General features: G+C 36.8%; 1 protein-coding gene across 3 annotated transcripts in view; it reads right to left on the bottom strand.

Annotated features, from left to right (window-relative positions):
* Nucleotides 1–24,495, bottom strand: part of PTBP3 (polypyrimidine tract binding protein 3) — a 101,544-nt gene extending 77,049 nt beyond the window's left edge. For 2 of the 3 annotated variants that reach the window (XM_027105189.1, XM_027105190.1), the window contains exons 1-2: nucleotides 24,387–24,495; nucleotides 21,475–21,508 (exon numbers count right to left, since the gene is read on the bottom strand). In XM_027105189.1, coding sequence (XP_026960990.1) covers nucleotides 21,475–21,508; nucleotides 24,387–24,394 — 42 coding nt within the window. In that variant the 5' untranslated portion in view covers nucleotides 24,395–24,495. The remainder of the gene's footprint in view (nucleotides 1–21,474; nucleotides 21,509–24,386) is intronic. The other variant, XM_027105191.1, reaches the window with a different exon arrangement.
* Between the last annotated feature and the right edge of the window lie 1,403 nt (nucleotides 24,496–25,898).

Here is a 25,898-nt window from a genome sequence, read left to right as displayed (position 1 = left end):
GGAGCAGACCAGATCTAGGTTTGAAAATGCTACACAAAGTTACCTTTATATGATACTACATATTATTTAACCTAAGGCTCAGTTTGTTCACCTGCAAAATGAGGGTCATAATGGTACCCATACTCATAGGTTGCTCCAAGGATTAATATTTCTAATATACACACCTCTCATTAAACAGTGGCAAATAAATACTAATGATTCATTACTCAATCCTCTTCAAAAGCTATATATGCCAATAGTTATATGTATGCAATGTAATTAGTATTGAACAGCAATCTCCTAAATGTGAAAGATATTCTTTCAATAAAGGAAACTTTCTAAAGTTTTAGAAAGAAACAAACTTTTTGATACTAACAAAAAGGAAATTTCCTTCTGTCAGATGAATTGATAAAAGACTGGATTTTAATAAAATCAAAATGTAAGGATTGCAAAGGAGATTTAATAAAGTCCCATTTATGATTAACCTTTGAGAATGAGAAAGAATAAAGCATGTGGGCATTAGAACTTTTCCTGCAGAACACTGATGATATTTGTTTATAGAGAAAAAGGAGGTCAAATTTTTCTCTATAACAATCCTCATTTAAGCATCTTTGCATACTTATCCAATTATCTCAGGAAAAGATCTGTAGATATTAATTAGCTAGATCATTTTTCATTTTGATAGTTCTATCCTTTTTTTTTTTTTTGCGGTACGCGGGCCTCTCACTGTTGTGGCCTCTCCCGTTGCAGAGCACAGGCTCCAGATGCGCAGGCTCAGCGGCCATGGCTCACGGGCCTAGCCGCTCTGCGGCATGTGGGATCCTCCTGGACCAAGGCACGAACCCGTGTCCCCTGCATCGGCAGGCGGACTCTCAACCACTGCGCCACCAGGGAAGCCCCCTGTTTTATCGTAACATGCACTGTACAAAGTTATAATATGAATCTATGTTCCTCTCTGTAATCCTTTTAACTGATAAGCTTTTGTCACCTTGTTACAGTCTCCATAATTATTTTTAATGGATTCTTAAAATTCTATAATTGCATACTATTACCCTATTACTAAATATTAGCATCACTTGTAATTTATTGATACCGTAAGTTATGCTGTATTAATTTAGAATATAGCATTTTCCATATTTTATGTTCTATCCATAGAATAAATATTAAGAAATAAAAGAAACAATTTTTTTCTTTTTGAGTGAAGGTAAAAGATGGTATAACTGCAAGAAATCTCAAATTTCTGCTCAACAGTATATAGTAACTTCAAGTTCCTACTACACTACAAGTGACTACTAAGAAGCATTTTTACTTCTATAGAGGTCTTTCAAATATTGTTAGAGTTGGCACATGACTCTAATTCTGGACACTTTTAATACTCCTCAGAGTTTGGCTCACAGTCTGTAAAGAATTTAACCCTGTTCAAAGAGAGGTCTGGCTTTTGCCCCCTCCTTCTGGGAGGTAATCTCTAAACCCCCTGTAAGGTCATGCCTGAGAAAGTGTCTTTTTTTTTTTTTAACTCGAGGGGCTTTGGGTCACCAGACAGTCTTAGAGTCAGGACACGCCTGGAGGGGCTAGAGGAGACTTAACTAAGATCAGCCTCAAGAGCAATCAAGTATGCTTACATAAAGGAGCCCCTCAATAAAAATGTAATCACCAAAGCACGGTAAGCATCCCGGTTTGACTCCATGAGTACTGTCACACACTGATGCTGGGAAAGTAATGTGTCCTGACACCATAGGGAGAAGACAAAGGAAGCTCTGTGTTTGATACTTCCCCAGACTTCTGCCCTATGTGTTCCTTCCCTTGGCTGATTCAAATCTATATCCTTTCCCTGTAATAACCAGTAATGAAGAGTACAAAAGCTTTCAGTGAGTTCTGTAAGTTCTTCTAGCAAATTATGGGACCAGAGGGTGGTTTTGGAAACCCCCAGGACTTACAATTTCTGTCAGAAGTGAGGGGAGTCTTTTGTGGACTGTGTTCCCTAACTTCACAGTTGGCCTAATTCCTCTCATGGAAAAATGATGAATCAGTAGAGCACATATAATAAAACTATTCATTTAACAGATTTTTCTAAACCTTTATTCTTCACCTCTAAATCACCATTTGGATTTCTAACTGTAAAAGAAAAATTTAGTCTAAAAATGTGATCAAATAGTCAAACACAGAAAAACTGGAAAAACTAACTTAAATTTATATGGCATACTAAGTAAATTAATGCAACATCTTAACTGTCACATTCAATGTTTCTACACAAAATATAAACTATTATAATAAGGAAATGGTTAACATTACAGAGCCTTCAAAATAAAATCATTTAAGTTTGATAATTCTACTAGATCTTTCAACAGTAATAGGAAGAACTTTCAAAAAGAATATGTGTAGAATAATGCATGAATAAAGCAAACTCTATAGTATCCAGTGAAGTGATGGAATGCCTATTTTTATTTTTATTGTCTTATTACACAATAAGAAAAATTAAAATATTTGATCCAAAAGTTTCATATCTGGAAACTGTTTCATATCAGAGATGGGGTTTACCATTTAACATACAGAATAAACAACACATATCTCAAATAATTATGATACTTTAAAAAAACTGGTAACTTTTGGACCCTAATAATTTCAGGATATGATAAAGAAAAGAAAGAAAAAAGAGCTTACATTTGAAAATGCAGTCATAAAAAAAATATTCTGATAATCAAAATTTACTGGCTAAGCTTTTTTCCCCCAAGGATTCATTTTCAGATTACAGAAAATAAAGGTTTTTAAATATCATAAAGCTCAAATCCCAAGAGTCATATTACTTTGTAAACTTTGTAAAAAGTGAGAAAAACACAATCAGTTCTGTTACTTTAAAGATTCCCTTCTTTAAAAAAAACAAAACTTTTCTTTCCTAGACATAAATTCTTTCTCCTGAAAACACATCACTGCCTATAATTACAGACTACTTGCTTAACAGTTATATCCTAAGTGTCTGAAAAGTAATTTTCTATTATAGTCAAGGAAAAGCAATGCAGACCTAGGTAAAACTGAGTGTCTAGTAGGGGAGGAAAACTTTTGCCTTCTTCCCTTTTAGGTTCTTTGGCTGGTCTAATAATTAAGCTGACATGAGACAGAATAACAGGAGAAAAACAAAATTTAATTTCATACATACAGGAGCTCATAAAGATATGAGACTCTAAGAAGTGACAAAAGCATGCAGTTTTTATACCTTTTAGACAAAGAAACAATTATTTGTGAAGATTTGACAAAACAAAGGGTCTGCGGGGCTTGGGGTAGCAAATTAATAAAGAAGTAACAAAGTTTGTTTAGTCACCCTTCTCTGCCTTGAATTTCCTATCTCTGGTGATAAGGATGCCTTCTACTCTCCTAGTATAAGGAGGATACTTTCACTTGAGAGATTTATTTCCTGTTTTCAGGGGGACCAAGGAGGGTCAGTGTCCTTCTTGCAACAGCTGTTTCTTTCCTCTTTTTTTAAAAAAATATTTATTTATTTATATATTTATTTGGCTGCGCCGGGTCTTAATTGCGGCACGTTGGGATCTTTAGCTGCGGCATGCAGGATCTTTTACTTGCAGGCATGCAGGATCTTTTAGTTGCGGCATGGGGGATGTTTAGTTGCGGCATGGGGGATCTAGTTCCCTGACCAGGGATTGAAGTCGGGCCCCCTGCATTGGGAGCGCTGAGTCTTAGCCACTGGACCACGAAGGAAGTCCCTGGCTGTTTATTAAGTATCTTTAATTCAAAATAATCAACATGCCAAAGGGGCACATTTTATTCCACCTCACTCTCAAAAGGTCTGATGGCTATGATAAGAGATTATAGTTTAAGAGATAGATGGAAGATAAGCAGAATGAAGACTCTAAAAAAAAAATGATGGAAAGCTTATTTGGATGAGTGACTACAGATGATCAACATAAGGAAATTGTTAAAAAGTGAAAGAAAAGACTCTGTACCACAGGTAAATAAATTAACATTAAACAAAAAGGCTTTAACAAACCAAATCATGAAGACATCATGGGGTGGGGGTGGGGCATGAACAATACTGGATCAACAGTCTCCTTAGAAACACACAGTAAATTTACATAAGTGCAACAGTTGTTCTGTGGACTTGTTAGCTCTCTGGCTAAGTCAATACACCAGTCAGCTTCACTGCCTCAAGTATCAATTACTGAAGCTCTCTCCTGCTAAAGAATAATTAAATACACTGGGCCAACAAAGCAAAAGAATACTGTCATTAAGCAGCACAAATAAAGTGTTTTATTATCAAATTTGATGGGAAGTGGTTTTATTTAGCATTAAAGTGAGATTATTAATATAATAATTCAAGTCCTACCTTAAAGCTAAGGTAGCCCCCTCTGTAAAATTTCTAGCAAAAGGTCTAGTGACCCTTTGTAAACACTTCACAGAACAGAAAACTCATGTTGATCCTGCTCTGTTACTATGTTTTTCCATAAACAGAAAAACATATTATTATGTAGAGTCTCACCATACCATATACACTTGCTGATAACTCACCTTTATATCCCCCTCTACAGGACCTAATAATGAAATGGAATCTGTGTTCAAAATATTTTTGCTTAAAAAAGAGTAATAATTATAAAGACATGGGAATAAACTGAATATTCAGTAAAGGTTTCAGAGTAATTGTGAGGCAGTAAGTGATAACTCCAAGTTTTTTTTTTCAACATTTAGGTTTTTGTTAACATTCACCTATTCACAGCTCCTATTGCTCTAAACACACCCAAACTCCAAAGCCTCACATGTGACTTGGAGGTCATATCCCCACAAACTCTGTGGCCCCATCAACACTCTCATCTACTAAATAATGTGACTATCTCTACACATATTTCTTAAAGAACAGTTACCCTAAAAAAAGAATAGTTACCAAATTGTTTGTTTGTGACATTTTCCTTCCCAAAGCTGCCACTGTTGAGATTTTAAGACAATGAGAATAAACAAGGTGGTAAAGATGGGGTAAATTCTTCAAATATACAGCTGTGACAATGTTTACAATCCCATTTATGACAGTTTCAATAAAATGGTTTTTATTGTCTTCATTTTATATGGACATCTTAGCAATAAATAGTAACACTTTTTTTAATGACTAGCAAAATTATTCCTCCAAAAGCCTTCTAATTCATGACGTCCAATCAAATGCCACTCATTTGAATATTTATTTAGTTCCTACTATATAGGCATAGATCATACATATTGACTTCAATATGTAAAAGTGTTTTAGCAATAATATTCATTCACTCAACAGATCCAACAAATATTTGCTGAGCACGAAACTATATGCCAGGGTCTTTAAGCACTGGGGAAAATCCCAGTGAACAGACAAAAATTCCTGCCCTTACCATGTGGAGTTTACAATCTTGCAGAAGGAAACACGTAACAATCAAATTAAGAAAATTGTGTAGTATGTTTTAAAGTCATAATGCTTTTTAAAAAGCAGGATAAGGAGCAACGAGGGGTAAAGAGGAGAACTGTGATTTTTAAATAGAGTGGTCAAGGAAAGATTTAAGAGCAAGTAACATTTAAGTGTAGTCTTAAGGAGGTAAGGAGTAAGCTATATAGGCATCTGAGGGAAGAATGTTGTAGGTCGAGGAAACTGAGATAGAATGCCTTGCATGTTCTAGAAAACAGTGAGGAGGCCAACTGTGACTGAAAGAGTGTGAGCAAGGAGAGAAGAAAACTAAAGAGACAAGGAGGGTATGTCATAGCATGTGGTGCCTTGAAAGCCATTCTAAAATATGTTACTGAGTGAAACGAGGGACAAAGAGTTGTGAACAGGGAAGTGACATGATCTGATTTACTTTTTTAAAATTTATTTTATTTATTTATTTTTGGCTGGGTTGGGTCTTCACTGCTGCGTTGTGGAGAGCAGGGGCTACTCTTCATTGCAGTGCGCAGGCTTCTCATTGCTGTGGCTTCTCTTGTTGCGGAGCACAGGCCTTAGGCGTACAGGCTTCAGTAGTTGCAGCACACAGGCTCAGTAGTTGTGGCTCAAGGGCTCTAGAGCACAGGCTCAGTAGTTGTGGCACACAGGCTTAGTTGCTCCGCGGCACATGGGATCTTCCCGGACTAGGGCTCGAACCCGGGCCCCCTGCATTGGCAGGCAGATTCTTAACCACTGCGCCACCAGGGAAGCCCTGATTTACTTTTTAAACAATCACTCTGGCTGCAGTGTTGAGAATAGTTTGTAATGAAGCAGAGGAAGATGCAGAGACTCCAGTAGGAAGCTATGGTGATAATCCAGATGAGGGGCAAAGGGAGTGTTACTGGGGAGAGTGGTTGAATTATGAATACACTTAGAAAGATTTGCTAATAATTAGACATGGAGTGAGAGAAAAAGAAGAAGTCAAAGATGTCCTGGATATCCCAAATAGGCCTAAATGTAAAATATTCTGTCCTATAGTCAGTGAACAGATATTTTAAAGATTTTACTATACGTATTCTCCAATTCTCACAACTCTGCAAAGTAGGTATTATTATCCCTCAAAGAATCAGAGGTTATATTATTCGACATAGGTCAGAGAGGGTAGCTGGTACAATTAAAATCTAGGCCTGGTTTATTTTTCACCTGACATACCTGTTGCTCTCCAGTCTAATAAACAAATTTCCTCTCAATATCTTATGCCAATCCTTTGATTCATTTATTCCACATCTAGACATTATTTTATGTTAGAACTGTACGTGAAGATATGTACATGTAATCATCCTTTACAAGAACAAAATAAACAAATACAAAGATAGCTAATACTGACTGTTTAATATGTGCCAGTACTGTTCTATGTGCTTTATCAAACATATTTCATGTAATCTAAGAAGGCTTCAAGTGTAAGACCCCATAATTTTATCTAATATCCAGAAAGAAAAAGTGCTGTCAACCAAATAGTAGTACATTATCAACACTAAGATGCACCCTGATGTCAGAAATGTTAATATGGGAAAAAAAAGGGGGGGGGGCCTTAGAATCAATGAACTATCAAATCGTCATAAAATGCTAAGCTTTAAGCAATATTATGGTGATCAGTGTTGGTTCAAAATATTACATCTCATTGCTCATTCATTAAAAATAATAGTTCTATCCTTTTCCTTTCGGAAACATTTTAAGTTCTAAACCTCTTTCAACTCTCTTTTTTCCCCTCAAGGTTGTAACTAATGGAATATTAGTGCTTAACTTTGAAACCACAGGCACTATTAAACTGCTTGTGAAAAAAATCTCTGTAAGGCAAGAATAAAACTTCCTCTTCCAATACAGCTGCAGAAAAAGACACAATTCTGGTCATAAAGCTGCTTATAAATAAATGTTATTTCTAACAAAGGTGTCCTGTGATCACCTGAATTCTGGAAAGCATAGCTATGTCCCATAAAAATTACAAGGTCTGGGTTTTGGTTAGTTGTCATACTTAATAACTTACTGCCCTAGAGTAATATTATATTGACACCTATTTTCTGAAATACATATAAACTTACAAATTTTTAAATTAAGCCTATCATTGAAACTTCCCTCTTCTCACACATTCATAAACAAATCCTAACAATTTTTTAGATTCTCATAACAAAGAGTTGGAAAGCCTATTAACATTTTGTGAATGAGAAAAATAAGGCATAAATGAGTTAAGCAGCTTATATAAATTACACTACAAATAAAGAGCTGGGGTCAGGATTCAAACCCAGGCAGGCCAATTTCAGAGTCTATGCTTTTAACTGCTATACTAAACTACTAAAATATTAAACCACCACTATGTTCATAAATAAGAGATTAGTTACATGAGTTACAACAGATCCATGCAGTGAAATACTAGATGGTTACTAAAATGATAAAGGACCAGACTTATCAACCTGATATAAACTCACAAGATATTGTTCATTTTTTAAGCCATATAAATTAGTTATAACATGTATTATGTTTCCATTTTTGTAAAGCAAATTAATAATAAATATGCACATATACTGTGAACATATGAAAAGGTCTAAAAGAAAACTCACCTAAATTTTAGCAGGAATTATTATTTCTAGCTTTTACCTTCTCCTTTACACTTGTGTTTAAACATTACTTAATCAAAGGGAAATGGGCTATTTTCATTTTGAAAAAAAATGAACTTTAAAAATTTTGCCAACATTTGTTTTAAGCTCCATACCTGGGTCTTTCAATCAAATATATTTCATGGGAATTTTTGGTCAATTCTACGGAACATATTTATCATTGCAAAAATGTTTTAAAATTTTTTTAATTTAAAATTCCTTCTTGCACCATTTAATGATCTGAAGGCACCTCTGAATTTTATAATAGCCACACTGTATGAACATAGGCTAGTTTTCATGTTACTTTAGTTGAGAAAGAGCAGAGTGAATGGCTATGAGTCTCAACAGATGGAATTCCAACGCATCACAAAAACAGGGTTGTGGGACTTCCCTGGTGGCGCAGTGGTTAAGAATCCGCCTGCCAATGCAGGGGACCCGGGTTCGAGCCCTGGTCCGGGAAGATCCCACATGCCGCGGTGCAACTAAGCCTGTGCACCACAACTACTGAGCCTGAGCTCTAGAGTCCACGAGCCACACCTACCGAGCCTGCGTGCCACAGCTACTGAAGCCCTCACGCCTAGAGCCCGTGCTCCACAATGAGAAGCCACTGCAGCAATGAGAAGCCTGCGCACTGCAATGAAGAGTAGTGCCCGCTCACCGCAACTAGAGAAAGCCCATGCGCAGCAACAAAGACCCAACCCAGCCTAAAATTAATTAATTAAAAAACAAAACAAAACAGGGTTGTACTCCAATCTCCCCTTCACCTTAGTGAAACTACAAGTATATTTCACTGCTTCAGCAGACTGTAAGCTATGCTTCCATCTCTAACACAATGGTATACTATTTTTATCCCAGAACAAACCAACGTCCAAAAATAATGGAGCTTATTAACCAAATACTATCTGGAATATTAGTTTTCCTAAAACCAACAGACACAAAGGGGTAAAAAACAGAGCATGGGTTTTGGAAACAAACCTTTGTTTGAATCCAGCCCCTGTCACTAGGGTATTAAGTTTGACCTAGGGTATCATGTTACAGTAACACCACAGGTTTTTTTCTTCTGTAAAATTAGTCTAATATTATAATAGATATGCAAAGTTTCCTTTTAAAATGACTTCTTATATACTGATACCCAGCAGGATAGGGATAAAATGCATTTTTTTAATCTGGGAGAGGGAGGCAAAAGCAGTACTGGTGAACAGAATGTTGATGTTCTGCCTATTTATCCTATCAATAATTAAGAGAGATCTCGAAATCTATGACTAGTTATGGATGTGGCTATTTCTTCTTTCACCTAAAACTGCTATACAACTCCTCAGGACTCACAGGAGTCCTCTCTTGAATGAAGATTTCCTGTTTTGGAGAAAAAAAGTGCAGAACAGTGCACAGAAATATGCTGTCTTTTATATTAGAAGAGGAAGAAAAAATATGTACAGTTGCCTATATTTGCATTAAAAAGGTACTAGAAGGGTAAAGAAAAAACTAATAAAATTGTTATCTTTGGGGGAAAGACAAGAAGGGGGACAACAATGTGAATGAGAGATCTCCCTATACACACAGTTGAATTTATTTTTTGGTGAATTACTTCTGTCCTTGTAACTTTTATTCATGAATTTAATTTTTACTTTTATCAAATACGTGTACTATAACAAATTTTACAAAATAGTCTATAAGATGAAAGCAAATCTCTCCACCCAAACAGAATTGTTAAACAGTTCTTATTCTAATGGTTGCCACCACATTAGATAATATGCTTATAGTTATCAACTTTAAAAATAAACTGGCTGACCTCTAATACGAAAACTTAGTTTATCTCTTATAATTCCTTTTTCTGTTCTCTCAATGTTTGAAATATATGCTCTTAATTTTAATTCTTGTGTAAGTATCTTTGAACTTTAAATACTACATTTGTATCTTTACTGCTTGTTTTGTCAATTTGACATTACCTCTTGATTCTCCATTTTGAAAGAAAGCTTTTGGGGCTAGTAATCTGTTCCCTCCCTCCCTCCCGCCCTCCGTCAACTTCATTTTTACTTTTATTGGTATGCTTGTTACATTCTGCCCTCCAACAATAGCATTCTGGGCTTTGTCCATTCCTGTCCTGTCCAAAGGTTGACTCAAAGTTGAAAATCAATAAACAGCATTTACACTTTTATTACTATATAAATATTGTTCAAGGAAACATAATCCTGGAACACTTCACTTTTTACTCTACGCGTCTAATGTCACAACCTTAGAACCACTTGAAAAAGACTATTCTTAGAATCAAGATCAAATGGATTCTTTATTATACTCTACCAATTTCTTAACATTATGCTACATTCTAATTTGGTTCATAATTAGACATTTTTATTTATTTATTCATTCATTAATTTTTGCTTTCCGTGACATTTTAAAACTGTATTTTCCTCACACTATTATCATCATATTTTCATATTTTCCCCAAACTCTTCATGGCACCACTCATTCTATGTACTCCTCATTTTTCTTCCTAAGATCTCCCTCCTAAAACCCCCTTTTCTCCTGATTCAATCTAGAATGACTGCTTTCTAGGACTTCTGAACAGCTATTAACTAAGGTCTTCTTTTCACTTTTCATCTGGGTTGGCTCAACTTTTTCCTGAACTTCTGTCTTCCTTGTCCTTAGTTCACATTATTATTTTGCTGGAGTACAACCTTAACAACTACCTAAATGATGGTAAACACCAAGGTAAACTTTCTGGGTCCATGCATGTCTGAAAATTCTATCCTCATAAGTAATCATTTGACAGCCAAGAATTCTGGGTTAAAAATTATTTTTTCCTAAGAAAATTAGGAAAAGATTCACCATTTTCATCTAGCATATAGTAGGGCTGGTAAGATGCCAGTCTGACATTCATTTCTTTGAAGTTGACTTGTTTTCTGCCCCCACCTCCCTGGAAGCTTTCTGAATCATCTCTTCATCGGTGGAACTCTAAAATTTCACAATAACATATCTAGGTGATAGTCCTTTGTACTCACTGTACTAGGTAATAAATAGGTGGGTCTGAAGCCTGAAACTAGAATGAGTTGGTCTGAAGCCTGAAGCTACCACTGTCCTTTGTACTTCATACTAAGTAATAAATAGGTTGGTCTGAAGCCTGAAGCTAACATGAATTGTTAACTCCCATCTCCAAAATCAACCATGGAGAAGCTGTAGAAGCTGAAGGGATATGTGGATTTCAGGAACCAAAATAATGTAAGAAAAACCTTGATGAAATGTAAGGGAAAAAGATAGATCAACAGTTGAATTGAAATTTTAATACATTTCTCTTAGAAAGTAATAGACCAAACATAAAAAATATGACCAGAAAAAAAAAATACAATCAATAACTTGAACTAATAGATACACTGAATGCAGAACCAGACATCCAGTTAAGAATAAACATTTATAAAAACAGACATTGTATCAGGTTGGCAAACTTTATATGTAAAGGGCCAAATAGTAAGGGATTTTAAACTTTGTGGGCCATACAGTCTCTGTCATAACTCACAAAAGCAGTCACAGACAATATGAAAATGAATGAGCATGGCTGTGTTCCAATAAAACTTTAATTATAGACACTGAGATTTGAATCTCATCTATTTTTCACCTGTTACAAAGTATTAATCGTTGGATTTCTTTCAAGCATTTAGAAGTATAAAGACCATTTTAGATGGCAGGATGCATAAAAACAGATGGCAGTGAGCCCTATTTAGCCCTTGGGCCATAGTTTGCCAACTCCCATATTAGTTCATAAAAGAAGTCTCAATATGTTCCAAAGGAATATACTGAACATACTATGTTCTCTGCAATAAAATTAGAAACAAAATTAAAAAGAGTGGCTAATGTTTGGGAACTAAACTTTTAAAGCCAGTAAATAATCCTGGAGTTAAAAAGGAAACTTTTTTGAAAAGATACATGCACCCCAATGTTCCTAGCAGCACTATTTACAAGAGCCAAGACATGGAAGCAACCTAAATGTCCATCAACAGATGAATGGATAAAAAAGTTGTGATATATATACACATAGGAATATTACTCAACCATAAAAAAGAATGAAATAATGCCATTTGCAGTAACATGGATGGACCTAGGGATTATCATACTAAAATGAAGTCAGAAAAAGACATATCATATGATATCACTTACATGTGGAATCTAAAAAATGATATAAATGAACTTATTTAAGAAACAGAAACAGACTCACAGACACAGAAAACAAACTTATGGTTACCAAAGGGGAAAGAGGAGGGAGGGATAAATTAGGAGTTTGGGATTGGCAGATACAAATTACTATATATAAAACAGATAAACAAAAGGCCCTACTGTAGAGCACAGGGAACTATATTCAATATCTGTAATAAACTATAATGGAAAAGAATCTGAAAAAGAGAATATATATATACACATACATAAATAAACATATATATGTAACTGAATCACTTTGCTGTATACCAGAAACTAACACAACATTGTAACTCAACGATACTTCAAAAATAAATAAATAAAGGAAATTTTTTAAGAATCATAAGTAAAATATAAAAATACTTAGATATAATAAAAATGAAAACACAAATCCAAAACTTGTGGGATCCAGCTTTAGTACTTTAAGATAAAATTATAGTTGTAAATACATTTATGAGAAAACAGAAGATTTTAAAATATGAGTTAATTATTAACTCAAAAAAAATTACTTCAAAAAAGAAAAAATCGAGAGCAAAAGAGCAAATCCAAATCCTAAAATTACTGTGAGAGGAATAAAAAACCTGAATTCACCATAAGAATTAAAGATAGTGAAATAACAGACAAAGACATCCCTATGCCCCACTACCAACCCAGGTCCAGATGACTTTGCAGGTGAGATCAACTAAACTTTGAAGAAAAAAGTTGTTCCACAAAACAGCAAAAGAATGAAAGTTAATCAGTTCATTTTAAGCAGCTAGTGAATGAAATCTTGATTCCAAAAATAAAATTAGAAAATCACCTCTTTGCAACTATCATTATAATAATGAATTAAGGCAAGAACCATCACATAGATGCTAAAACTAGTAGATTAAAATTTGAGAATTAAAATAATATTAGCATGGCCTTAAAGTACCACTCCACAAAATACTTACTAGTTGCAAAGAGAAAAACAGTAAATTTACAGCAGAAAACCTGGCAAATACAACTTTAACCAAGTGATCAAAGTTAACATTACAAGTTATAGGACAAATCAACATCCTCTGCTTTCTGATAAAATACACTGAGAATAGAACATGACTTCTGTGGTATTCCTGCAAAAATACATAACCTAAATCTATTTATAAGAAACAGATAAACTCAAAGTAAGGGATATCCTACACAATAACATGCCTATATTCTTTTAAAATGTCAATATCATGAATCAAAAAGACTGAGGGAACATTTTAGATTAACTTCCAGATTTTGATAATTATGCTACAGTAATGTAAAATGTCTTTATTTTTAGGCAATTACACTCTAAAGTATTTAGGGGTGAAAGAATAAAGTAAAATAATATATCAGTGAAGTTTCAAGGAATCTCCTTGACAAACTATTAATTACGAAGGGAAAATTAGTAACTTAATATAGTGGAGAAGCTGGGCTGACAATCATGCTAACCAAATAATGATTCAGAAAGTGAAAAAAAGAATATAGAGAGATATATGTATATCTACAGAAAGTAACATACACATATGTATAAAGAAAAAGAGAGAAACACTATAAATGAATAATAAAACAAATGGGGCAAATGTGAATTACCTGGGTAATGGTTATATAAGTTTTTATACTATTCTACAACCTTTCTGTAAGTTTGTATTAAAGTTTCAAAAAACTAAGATATCGATGAAATTCACCACATTAGTATACTATGAAAAAAGAAAACCTTTAAAAGGGAAAAATCAAAGTATGTATAAATTATGGTAAGCTATTAGAGAGAGAGAGAATGTGGTAATATAAAAAAGTCATATGCACAGTGATTTACAACCAAAAAAGTATTTGCACTTACATGATCTTACTTGGACATTAATAAGCTATTTTACTATTCATTTTTCAGTATTTATTCACTACTTTGAGTTAGGTAGTTGTATTAGTTATGAATGGATGCATAACAAATTACCCCAAAATCTAGCAACTTATAAAAACAAGAATTTTTAAACTCAATTTCTGAGAGTCAGGAACCTGGGCATGGCTTAGTTAGGTCCTCTGGCTCAGAGTCTCTCACAGGCTGCAATCATCTCAAGGCTCAATAGAGGAAATGGAGGTCCCACTTCCAAGCTCACTCAAGTGGTTGCTGGCAGGATTCATTCTGTAAATGGGCCTCTCCATAACGTAGCTCACTTTTATCAGAGTAAACAAAAAGAAAGCAAGAGAAGCCAGTCCTTAGAAACCTAATCCTTCAAGTAGATTTAAGCCTACCATCTTGCTATTTGTTATCTCTTTGGCTCATCCATCCTTTAACCTATCTTAAACACAGACAGATTAAAAGAAAAGGAAAAGGAACAGGAAAACGATATACCCCACAAATACTAATCATAAGAAAACTGGAATGACTAGAATGACTACATTACTATCACACAAAGTAGATTTCAGGACAGGAACTATTACTAGATAAAGATATATATTACAAATGATTTTTTTAAAGGTTAATTCATCAAGAAAATATAACATTCTTAAATGTGAATGCATCTAATAACTGAGCTTTAAAATATATAAAGCAAAAACTGACAGAACTACAAAAAGAAATAAAAGAACCACAACTACAGATGGAAATTCCAATATTCTTCTCCCCTTTCAGTAATTAACAGAATAGAAAGAAAATCAGGAAAGTTAGAGAAGACTTGAAACTTCAACCAGTTTATTCTATTGACATTTATAAGGCACTACACCCAACAAAAGTAAACTATACATTTTTTTAAGTGTACATAGAACATTCATAAAGACAGACTATAGCTTGACATTAAAACAAACCTCAGAAAATGTAAAGGTGTGAAATGGTATACAGCATGTTCTCTAATCAAAGTAGCATTTAAAAAAATAGAAAGGGACTTCCCTGGTGGCACAGTGGTTAAGAATCTGCCTGCCAATGCAGGGAACATGGGTTCAAGCCCCGATCCGGGAAGATCCGACATGCTGTGGAGCAACTAAGCCTGTGTGCCACAACTACTGAGCCCACGTGCCACAACTGAAGCCCGCACACCTACAGCCCATGCTCCGCGACGAGAAGCCACTGCAATGAGAAGCCTGTGCACCAGGACGAAGAGTAGCCCCCACTAACCGCAACTAGCATGGCAATGAAGACCCAACGCAGCCATTAATTTATTCATTAAATTTCAAAAAGATAAATAAAAATAGTTAAAAATAGAAATCCCAAGATTTGGCTTTGAAAACCCCAAAATCTTTAGAAATTAAATCACGCTTATAAATAATCATAGGTAGGGCTTCCCTGGTGGTGCAGCGGTTGAGAATCTGCCTGCCAATGGAGGGGACACGGGTTCGAGCCCTGGTCTGGGAAGATCCCACATGCCGTGGAGCAACCAGGCCCGTGAGCCACAACTACTGAGCCTGTACGTCTGGAGCCTGTGCTCTGCAACAAGAGAGGCCATGACAGTGAGAGGCCCGTGCACTGCGATGAAGAGTGGCCCCCGCTTGCCACAACTGGAGAAAGCCCTCGCACAGAAACGAAGACCCAACACAGCCAAAAATAAATAAATAAACAAACCAATGAACCAACAACAAAAAAAAATCTTAAAAAAAAATCATAGGTAAAAAGAGAAATCACACTAAGAGTAGAAAATACTTTGAACTGAGTGAAAATTAAAACCCAGCACACCAAATTTTGTGTGATGCAATGAAAGAAAAAAATCTGAACAGCACAATATCTATTTTTTAAAACTGAATTCATAATTAAAAACCTTCCTGCAAAGAAAATGCACCCACAAATGGCTACACTGATGAATTCTATCAAACATTTAAAGAAAAAATACTACCAATCTTAAACAAACTCTCGTCAACAGATTGGACATGGCTGAAGAAAGAATTATGAGCTTGAAGACATTTCAACAGGAACTTCCCAAACAGAAAAGCAAAGAGACAAAAGAACTGGAAAAAAAAAAAAAAAAAAAAAGAAAGAGAAGAAGAGAGAGTGAAGCAGAAAAAAACATTTCAAAGTAATGAATGACCAAGAGCTTTCCATAATCAATGATAGAGACCAAAACCACAAACCCAGGATCTCAGAGAACACCAAGTAGGATAATACCAAAAAATATGCACTTCAGCAGATCATTCAAACTGCAGAAAACCAAACACAAAGAGAAAATCTTGAGGAAAAAAACCCTCCTTACCTACAGAGGACTAAGGATAAGAATTACAGAGGTTTCTTTCTCATCAGAAACCATGGAAGCAGGAAGAAAGTAGAGTGGACTATCTAAAGAGTTAATGGAGAAAAAAAAACCCCACCAACCTAGAATTCTATATGAAAAGCATCCTTCAAAAGCAAAGGAGAGGGGCTTCCCTGGTGCCGCAGTGGTTGAGAGTCCGCCTGCCAATGCAGGGAACACGGGTTCGTGCCCTGGTCCGGGAAGATCCCACATGCCGCGGAGCGGCTGGGCCCGTGAGCCATGGCCGCTGGGCCTGCGCGTCCGGAGCCTGTGCTCCGCAACGGGAGAGGCCACAGCAGTGAGAGGCCCGCGTACCGCCAAAAAAAAACAAAAACAAAAAACAAGCCCCCTCCCCCCCCCCCACCAAAAAAGTAAAGGACAAATAAAGACTTCTTCAGACAAAAACCAAGGAAATGTATTATCAGTAGACCTGCCCTACGAAAAATGTTAAAAGAAGGTCTTTGGGGAGAAGAAAAATTATGTAGATCAGAACTCAGATCTACATACGGAAAGGAAGACAAGGAATAAATGAAGGTATTTTATACTTCTTATTCTTAATTGATCTAAAAAGCCTGTTTATTTAAAGTAATAATAGTAACAATGTATTGGGTGATTACTGCATATGGTTAAGTAAAATGAAAGATAACAGTGTCCTAAGGGACAGGAAGGAGAAATTGGAAATGCTCTGTTGAAGGTACCTGCAGTATACATGAAGCAGCATAGCATTATTTGAAGGTGGACTTAAAATGAGCTGTAAATGTATACTGCAACCATTAAAAAAATTTTTTTAAAGAGGTATAAGATGCTAACAGAGGAAATAAATGGAATCATATAAAATGCTCAATTAAAACCAGAGAAGGCAAAAAAAAAAAAAAGGAGAAAATAAAAACAAAGAACAAGCTAATGAATACAAACAGTTATGAACAAGGTACTTATTAATTTAACTAAATTAATCATCCCTTGAAACGTGAATGGTAATGGCCTACATATACCAATTAAAAGACTGATTGCTCAGAGTGGATTTAAAAAAAAAAAACAAAAAACCTAACAATATGTTGTCTACAAGAAACCCACTTTAAAAGAATAGGCAAAAAAGTTAACATTCATAAAAGAAGGTAAGTGAATGGCTAATAAGCACATGAAACGGTACACACCACCACCAGTCATCGGGTCAATGGAAATTAAAACTATAATAAGATGCTACTAGGCATTATAGTTATACTCGCTAGAATTCCTAACAGTAAAGTGTTGGCAAGGATGTGGGGCAACCTGAACTGTAATACAAAGCGGCTCCAAGTGTAAAGTGGTACATTTAAAAAAATAACCAAGTTAAACATACACATATCCAATTTTACTCCTAAGCATAGTGTACAATGACACACACATTTACCCAGAGACATACACAAATGTTTACAGTCGCTTTATTCATAATAGCTCAAATCTGAAAAGAACCCAAATGCCCACCAACATGAGAACGGATTTTTAAATATTGTGATATATTCACACAATGGAATACTCTCGTTAATAAATAAGAAAGAACTACTGATACATAGAACATAGATAAATCTAAAAATCCATTTTGCTGAGTAAAAGCCAGGCATCAAAGAGCTTATGCTGTATATATGGAGTATTAATATTTATTTCATTTATATGAAAATCAAACACACAAAATCTTTGGTGACAGAAATCAAGAGTTGCGTAGACTGGGTCTAGAAAAGGGCAACAGGAAACAAGGGGATACGTTTGTCAAAATTTATTGCACTGTACCCTTAAGACCTGTGCATTTCACTCTATGTAAGTTACTGCTCAGTTTAAAAAAACAAAAAAAATTTCTGGCAAAGGCCTTTTCTGTAGTTCAAACACTGCAAGCAGTAGGTGCATTTATTCTGCAAAGGGTCAGAAAGTAAATATTTTAGAATTTGCGGTCATATGGTCCCTGTTATAACCCTTCTGTCATTGTATCGTTAAAGTATCCAGACAATATGGAAACAAATGAGCATGGCTGTGTTTCACTAAAACTATTTACAAAAACAGGTGGCAAGCTGGATTTGGTCCACAGGCTGTAGTCTGCTAACTCCTGGTGGAGCAACAGAAAATCAATCTTCAAAATTAATTTAAATACACTGTAGTGTTTTTTCCTATATAGTGACAGGCATGATAATTATTAGAAGCCAATTATAGTCCTTCCTAAATTTTTAGGTTTTTCTATACTCATCTAATCATTTAAAATAGAAAGATAAACTAGAAAATCCCTAAAATATATTTAATATGGAAGATCATCATTTTAAAAAATCATTTAATGGCCACTATAGTATTCTGAAAAATTACCCAGGAATGTGAGAAATATTTAAGATACACTAGCTAGTAATAATTAAAGTATGAACTAGAAATTTAAAATACACTTAGTTACACATACAAAAAGCTATGTTACCCACAATGCTGATGCCTTGATTTATCTGGTATAATAAAGTTCTTGAAACATGCCCAGCATCAATCATCATCACCTGGTTTGTTCTTTATTTAAAAGAATTGAAAATTAAGAACAGCAATTCTTGCTGTTTTTAAAAGCATTTCAGAATACAAAATAACATATGGAAATAAAAGAAATATTTTATGAGAAGTACCAAAAGCTAATTTTTTGCCTAATTTAGGCAAGGCTCAAAAACCCTGCAAAGAACCTGCAGGTTCAAACTCTGCAAAGAACACTCAGGGTATACAACTAGGTATAAATAAATCTCAAATACAGCACAGCCCTAAGCTGCCTGAAAATGTTTATCCATCTTCAAGAAAATTCTAATCTAAAAAAAGAATTTAATTCTCTCTCACCATGGTATATACCTATTAGAAGAAACACTAGCAAAATCAGAAGGCTTGGGCTCCAGTATAAGTTTGCCACTTAATTGACTGTGTGAGAATTTGGCATCCATTCATTAATCAAGCATTTCTGAGAGCTTACTATGTGCCAGACACTGGAAACACAGTAGTGAAGGAAATATCAAAAATTCCTGCCCTCATGACACATTCTAGCGAGTCACTTAATCTCTAAAAACAATTCAGTTTTCTTTCACTAAGGTAATGGACTTCATATTTAAGGGTATTTTCAATTCTCTAAAATAAAATCCATATTACTTTCTGCATCCGGGAAAGCAACTGATGGAGCATAACCTGAAATCCAGTCTTTCACTGGCTAAAACTATTTCTTGTGTCATTATATTCAGACAGCAAATAAAAGAAAATAAGTGACATTCTTGAAGAACTTATTTAAATTAGCTAATTTTGGTTTATACAATCTAGAGAAAATATGAGCCTCATTGGCCTATTACTTGGTAACTAAACTTCCTTGGATGGGATCCAAGAAAGAAGCAGAACAATCTTATGAGAATTTTCTTCATATAATGAATAATTTTACAGACATTTCCAGTATTGCCAAGTGAATCAACTAATCAGCTTATCCTTTCTTCAGAGTAGGATCTGATCTCTGTTTCCAAACTGCTTGCTGGAACACAGGTAGTCAGAGATCCTAATTGCATATTCAAATCTAGTTCCTGAGCCTTACATTTAAATTTTTCTCTTATCTATCGTCAAGATATATTTTTCCCCCAAATAAAACAGGCATGACAGTCCTTCAAGCATAATTCCTCAACTCCCAAGTGTAAGTTTTTTAAATGTTTCATGTATTCGTTTTTCCCAGATAAACTCTAGAATCACAAATTATGTTTCTGGTAAGACCAAAACAACTCTCACTTTAAATATCCCTTCCCTCACAGGCCCCTACGGAGACACCAAAAGGGATCCAAGACATAAGCCTAAGCCTGCGGTTTCTATCTATGAGTATCATTCCCAAATGAGAAACTGACATAAGTATCTACCAAAAAAAAAAAAGTATATCCCACCAAGAGGTTTCTCCATTTATTTTCAACTCATAAAATATGTTCGAAGTTTGCCAAAGCAAGCTAACTCCATCCAACTTCAAAAGACAGTATAAGCAGTAGTCCCCAATTATGCTAATCTTGAACATCCTATTGTTAGTCTAAAACTCTGCTATCTTCACGCTTATATTTTAAGATGTTTTAGGAATATGAGTACCACCATCAGATCCAATAAAACCAAATACAGAAGTGTTGAAATTGTTAGCTAGAGATGATGGACAGAAAGCAGCAAAACAACTTTACATAAAATACATATAATATACACATGAATTATTTCCATTTTCTACAGTAATATGAACTGTAAGTGGTCTCTAGAACTAGATTCTCAACTCAGCTGCATCAAATACCAAATTGCTCAAAGAAATCTTAAAACTTCCATTTATATTTTAAAAGCCTCATATTGATGAACTCGATTTGTATTTTAGAATCCAATAAATGAGAAGATTTTGATAAAACTGAAATGACTTATAACTTAGAAGAATCATTACTGTAAAATATTAATTATCCAGCTCTCCCATTGTTCACCTTTTAGACAGTACCCTCATTGCTGGCAGCGAGGTACAATGAAAAAAAAGGTCAGGTTTGTAATCAGAAAGACATGTCTTTGAACTCTGGTGCACCACACCTTGAACACAAACTTTCTGAACCTATTTTTTCATCTCTAAAATGGGAATATTAACACCTACCTTGAAGAACTGTTTCAATTATTAGTGAAATATATGTAAAGCATCTTTTATATAATAGGAATTGAAGAAACTTTAGCTGCTATTACTATTTTATTACTCATAAATGCATCCAAGACAAGATAAAAGAAAGGACATGGCAGGAAAATAAACCAGAGCCTAGGTTACATGTAACTGCTAAAACAACAAAAGCAAATAAATACCCTGATAGTTCAAGCGAAATTTTGGGCTAAACTTTTTGTTCACATTTTATATAAACAAGATAATATTGTAACCACTCTTTATAAACACATAAAATCCAAAATTAGCTACAGGTCTACTTATGTTGGAGCTAAATAAAAATGAAAGATTATCATCATACAATAAAACAGATAATTTTATGAACAGGTGAGATGATTTCACCATTGGAAAAAAATGCCAAAACTAAGATTTAAAAATGCTTATGAAAGGATATTAAAAGATTCCTACCTTTAAACCGACTGCTATAAGATCTGTAACAACACTGTATGGAAAAAGTAAAAAGAGAAAATGGAAAACAAAGTTAGAGAACAAGTTTTAAAAAGACAGAGATAATAAGATAAAGAAAAAAAGAAAAAGCATTATAATAACAAATAATAAAAATAAGAATGTGATGAGTTGTGAAATGTTAATACAAAGAAAAGTGATGGGACAGTCTAGCAACAGCAGAGTGTAAAAGCAAAGCTTTAATAGCAATGTAAGAAACAAATAATAAATCAAATTCTCCTTTGGTATTTAGAAAAATGTAGTTGTGCTTCAATAAAATGAGTACGTGTTTATCCATTTACCTCTATTTAACAAACCCAAACCAAAACTTTAAATCACCAAAGTTCACTCTTTTAAATCACTGGTATGAATTATCGTATTTAAAGTTTTAAATGAAACAAAACCAGTGAGTGGATTTTACAGAAATAGACAGTAACTTGCAAATTTGCATCTACCACCCAAAGGGCTCACCAAAATATAGCTAAGACAGTCTCTCAGAATTAAAAACACAAACATCAAACTTCAGACATCAAAGTTTTCAAAAATTTGCTTTCAAAAAAATTCTACCACATCAAAACTGTGTTTAAGTATCAGTAGGAAATGAGCACACACACACAAAAGAAAGTTGGGATTTGAGGTGGAACTAGAAAGTTATGTTGACTGGTGGTTTGTTTTTTTAACTATCCAAAATAATGAAAAAGGACCCTTTTCAGGCTATGGAAGAATGTAGAAATTTAAGTAGCCTCCTAAAAGCATAAACTGTGTTCAAAACCATATCCCGTAACACCAAGATGTAAAAAACCCACATACTTCTGCCAAGCAAAAATCCATCTCTTCCAACCCCCCAAAAAACTGTCTTCAATTAAGTTTGTCTCAACTCCTAAAAGAAAGCTATAATAAAATTCTATATATTGTTAATAACCTATGTCATCATTACTTAATAAAAGTAAACAAGTTTATGTTTGTTTAATGATGCAAACTTAATTGTTTTAAACAATAACCATGTAGAGTTAAAATTTTTTCTTTTGAAACTTAAATTTTGTTTGAAATCTAAATGTGATAACTGACATTTGTGCATAAAAAATTAGATTGTCTAATATGTACTAGGTATTGGTCCCGATGCAAAGAGTAAATCATGCTGCTACTTGAACTCCCAAATGAACTTACCTTCCAGTATGTCTTACTGCCCCACATATTTAAACCAATAAACTCATTCTTAGATTTCAAACCACATTTAGGGTGAAGAGAAAGTTAACTTCTTAAACACTATCTGAAAGAGTAAGTCTGCACTTCACAGTTGCCCAAGAGTTTAACAGCCAAGATGCATAAGCCAAGAGTCCTCTTTCTTATCACTATAAATTTTCCAATACAAAAAGCTAGTCTGCTTCCGTATCTCAAGTCAAACCACTAGTCAAGACAATTCACTACACATAGTGAAATACTACTTCCACAGCCTTTCTCAACTGAAATATTGGTGTAATTATACAATTAAGATAGTAAAATTCTGCGCACATATAAAGTGTAATTGAAAAAGGTGGTGTGAAATGAGTTTTCAACAATGCTCTCAGAGAAGCTTCAATTAAACAATAAAAATAGATTCAATTAAATTTTAAAAATACTTTGGAGAACACCACCACAAATGAAATCTAAAATTGCACTTTGTCTAACGTCTGTAACAGTGTGCAATGTACATTCAAGTGAGTTAATCCCATATATTATCATATAGACTTATTATAAAACTAGGATAAACGAAATCTAATGAAGGCAAAAATTGTTCGAAGATTCCATCGTCTTTACACAGTACAATTACAATCAACTATATGGCAACATGTATGCGGCTTTACTGTTCAAGCAAGTTCTGTATACTCCACAACCAAGAGGTCTCCAGAAATCTTGTCATCAAAATCAAGTAAAAGGCCAAACAAAATCTCAAGTGCATAATGAAAATAAATAAGTGGATTTGCAGGCTCTAATAGAGGTTTTTTTTTTTGGATCTTGATGCACATAGACTACGACCTTCAACTAATTCACCAAGATCCTAATCTAGTTGTTTTCTTAATCATTCAAATATCTGTCTGGTCCCACCCCATAATCCTGGGTCCCCAGAGAAATATTTATATCGGTGATCCTAAATCTTTATTTTGGCCACAGACCTCATTCACTTTTAAAGCGTTTCAAAGCTCCCCGAAAATCGCACTTATGCAATATTTTGCATACATCGCAGGGAATTCACAAGTTTCTTGGGGGGCGGGGGGTTGGTAGGGGCACGCGTCCCTGGTCACCGAGTCCAGACGCCCGGTGTACGGTAATCGGTAACAGAGCTCCCAGCACAAGCCCGGAGACCGCGTGGGACCCCGGCTCCGGGACCGGGTCGCCGTCCAGACGTGTACCTGCGCGTGCCCTAGCCGTCCGCCACTCCGCGGCCACTCTCCTCCCCGCCAGAGGAAGCTCCAGCGCCCGCCCCACCTCCCCGGTAAACAGCAACTCTCCGAGCGGGAGGACGCCCGCCCCGAGCGCCGCCTCCGCCTCCCCCAGCGCCGCGCACCATTTTCTGAGAGGAAGTGTCTGGAGGCCGGGCCGGGCTCGGCGGACCTCGGCACCCGCGGGGTGCACTGGGCTTTCCTCCGCTTCCTTGGGCGAGGGTGTGAAAAGGCGGACATTACGGGGGCACCGCGAGGGGGAAGGAGAGGCTGCGGCGGACCGCCCCTCCGGGTCTCGGGACTCCCTGAGGAGGCGCCCGGAAGCCCCGCCGTCGGGCTCGGCCCGGGCCGCTCCTTGGGCCGCCGGCGCCGCACCCGGCTCCCCCGCTCCGGCGCGTCCGGCCGAGAACCGAGAAGAAGCGGGCAAGCGCAGCCCGGTGGCCGCCAAGCACTTACCCATCCATGGCCCACACGGAGGAGCGCACAGTGCGGAGACTGACGGGCCCACCGCGAACGGAGGGAGGAGGCAGCGGCAGCAGGGCGGCTCCGGGTACCGGCAAGCTGCGCTTCTCTCGAGCTCCGGCCGGTCGAAGGTGGAAAGAGAGTGGAAAGCAGGGGCGGAGACCAGGGACGCTCCCGCCACCGCCGTGCCCCCGCCTTCCCCACCCCCCCGAGCGCGTCCCCGCCTCGCCTCACCCCGCCCCTCAGCGTCGACGCCCTCCCTGGGCCCCGCCCACAGCCGCCCTCCGGCTCGGCTCCAGGGCGCCCTCTTCCTGCGGCTGCCCTGAGACTCCTCCTCCGGGTGCCCCGCCCCGGCGCGCGCGCCCCGCCCCCGCCTCCCTCCTGCGCTCACGGGAGCGCGCGCCTTGTGCTTCCCGCTTCGCCGCCCCACCCGCGCTCCCGCGGGCTCCACCGGCCTTCCGGCTTCTGCGCCCGGGGCGGCCTAGCTTGGACACCTCCCTCTACCGGCGGGAAAAGCGTTGGGGACCCGACTCCGGAGAGTAGGTAGGAGTGTCCCGCGAGGGCCCCAGAACCGCGGCGGAATTGCCCCGGGTGGGCAAGGCTGTTGGTGGCTCGGCCCGGAGCAGGGAGGCCCGGCGCGGGCTGTGGTCTTCGGAGCCCCAGGCCTTGCAGCCCCAGGAAGCGCCAGTCACCCGCCCGGTGACCCTCACCGGCTCGATAGGTGTGGTTGGGATGAAGATGAAAGAGGGGAAAGAGACTGCCCCGAACTTGAGAATATTTGCGTTTTTATACAGTTTTAGTCTCTGAGTGCCTTTCGACCTCGACTGTGTGGGATCGAATTTATGGGAAACATTCATCGCACAATATGGAATGGCCACTGTATTGCTAGCATTTTATAAAAGTTTACACATTCTCCCTGTAAAACAACAACAAAAACCTACGAGGGAGTGCTTATTCTCGTTTTTCAGATGAAAATTTAGACATGAATAGAATGATTTGCCTACAGTTTCACACCCGCTAAAGCCCTTTCCTCTTAGTCTGAGCAAAATTAGAAGCATATAACTTAGTGGCAACTTGCTTTTTTTCCCTTTTATATTCTGTTTGGTTCCGAAATTGAATGATTTTTCAATTCGGAGATTGCCAAAACGTGAGCCACTAAACGCTGTCCTCCACCAAATTCTTAACCTCCTGAGTAGAAAGAGGGGGCCGCTCCCTCTCATCCTCATATGAAAAGCCAGTAACAAGAAGCTCAATCATCTGTCCTTGCTACTATCCCGCTTTTTAAAAGTGGGTGCTACCTAAAAGATTTAAACTGTCGATTCATCCATCATTCACTTAATATTTATTACTTACTCTGTGCCAAGCACTGCAGGGCTATCCAAGAAAATCAGGTCCCAGCCTTTGCGGTTGCATGGATTCCTCCCTTAGTTTATTTATTTATTGGCAAAACAGTTTTCAAACAGCTCAGGTATCTTATTCAGAGAGATCATTTTTAAAATACTGTAT

This window comes from Aethalodelphis obliquidens, unplaced genomic scaffold (assembly GCF_003676395.1).
Source record: "Aethalodelphis obliquidens isolate GAN/ISIS:26980383/991018 unplaced genomic scaffold, ASM367639v1 scaffold7, whole genome shotgun sequence".
NCBI classification, from domain to species: domain Eukaryota; kingdom Metazoa; phylum Chordata; class Mammalia; order Artiodactyla; family Delphinidae; genus Aethalodelphis; species Aethalodelphis obliquidens.
Note: the sequence above shows the minus strand (reverse complement) of the source record. Positions and strands in the feature narration are given on the sequence as shown.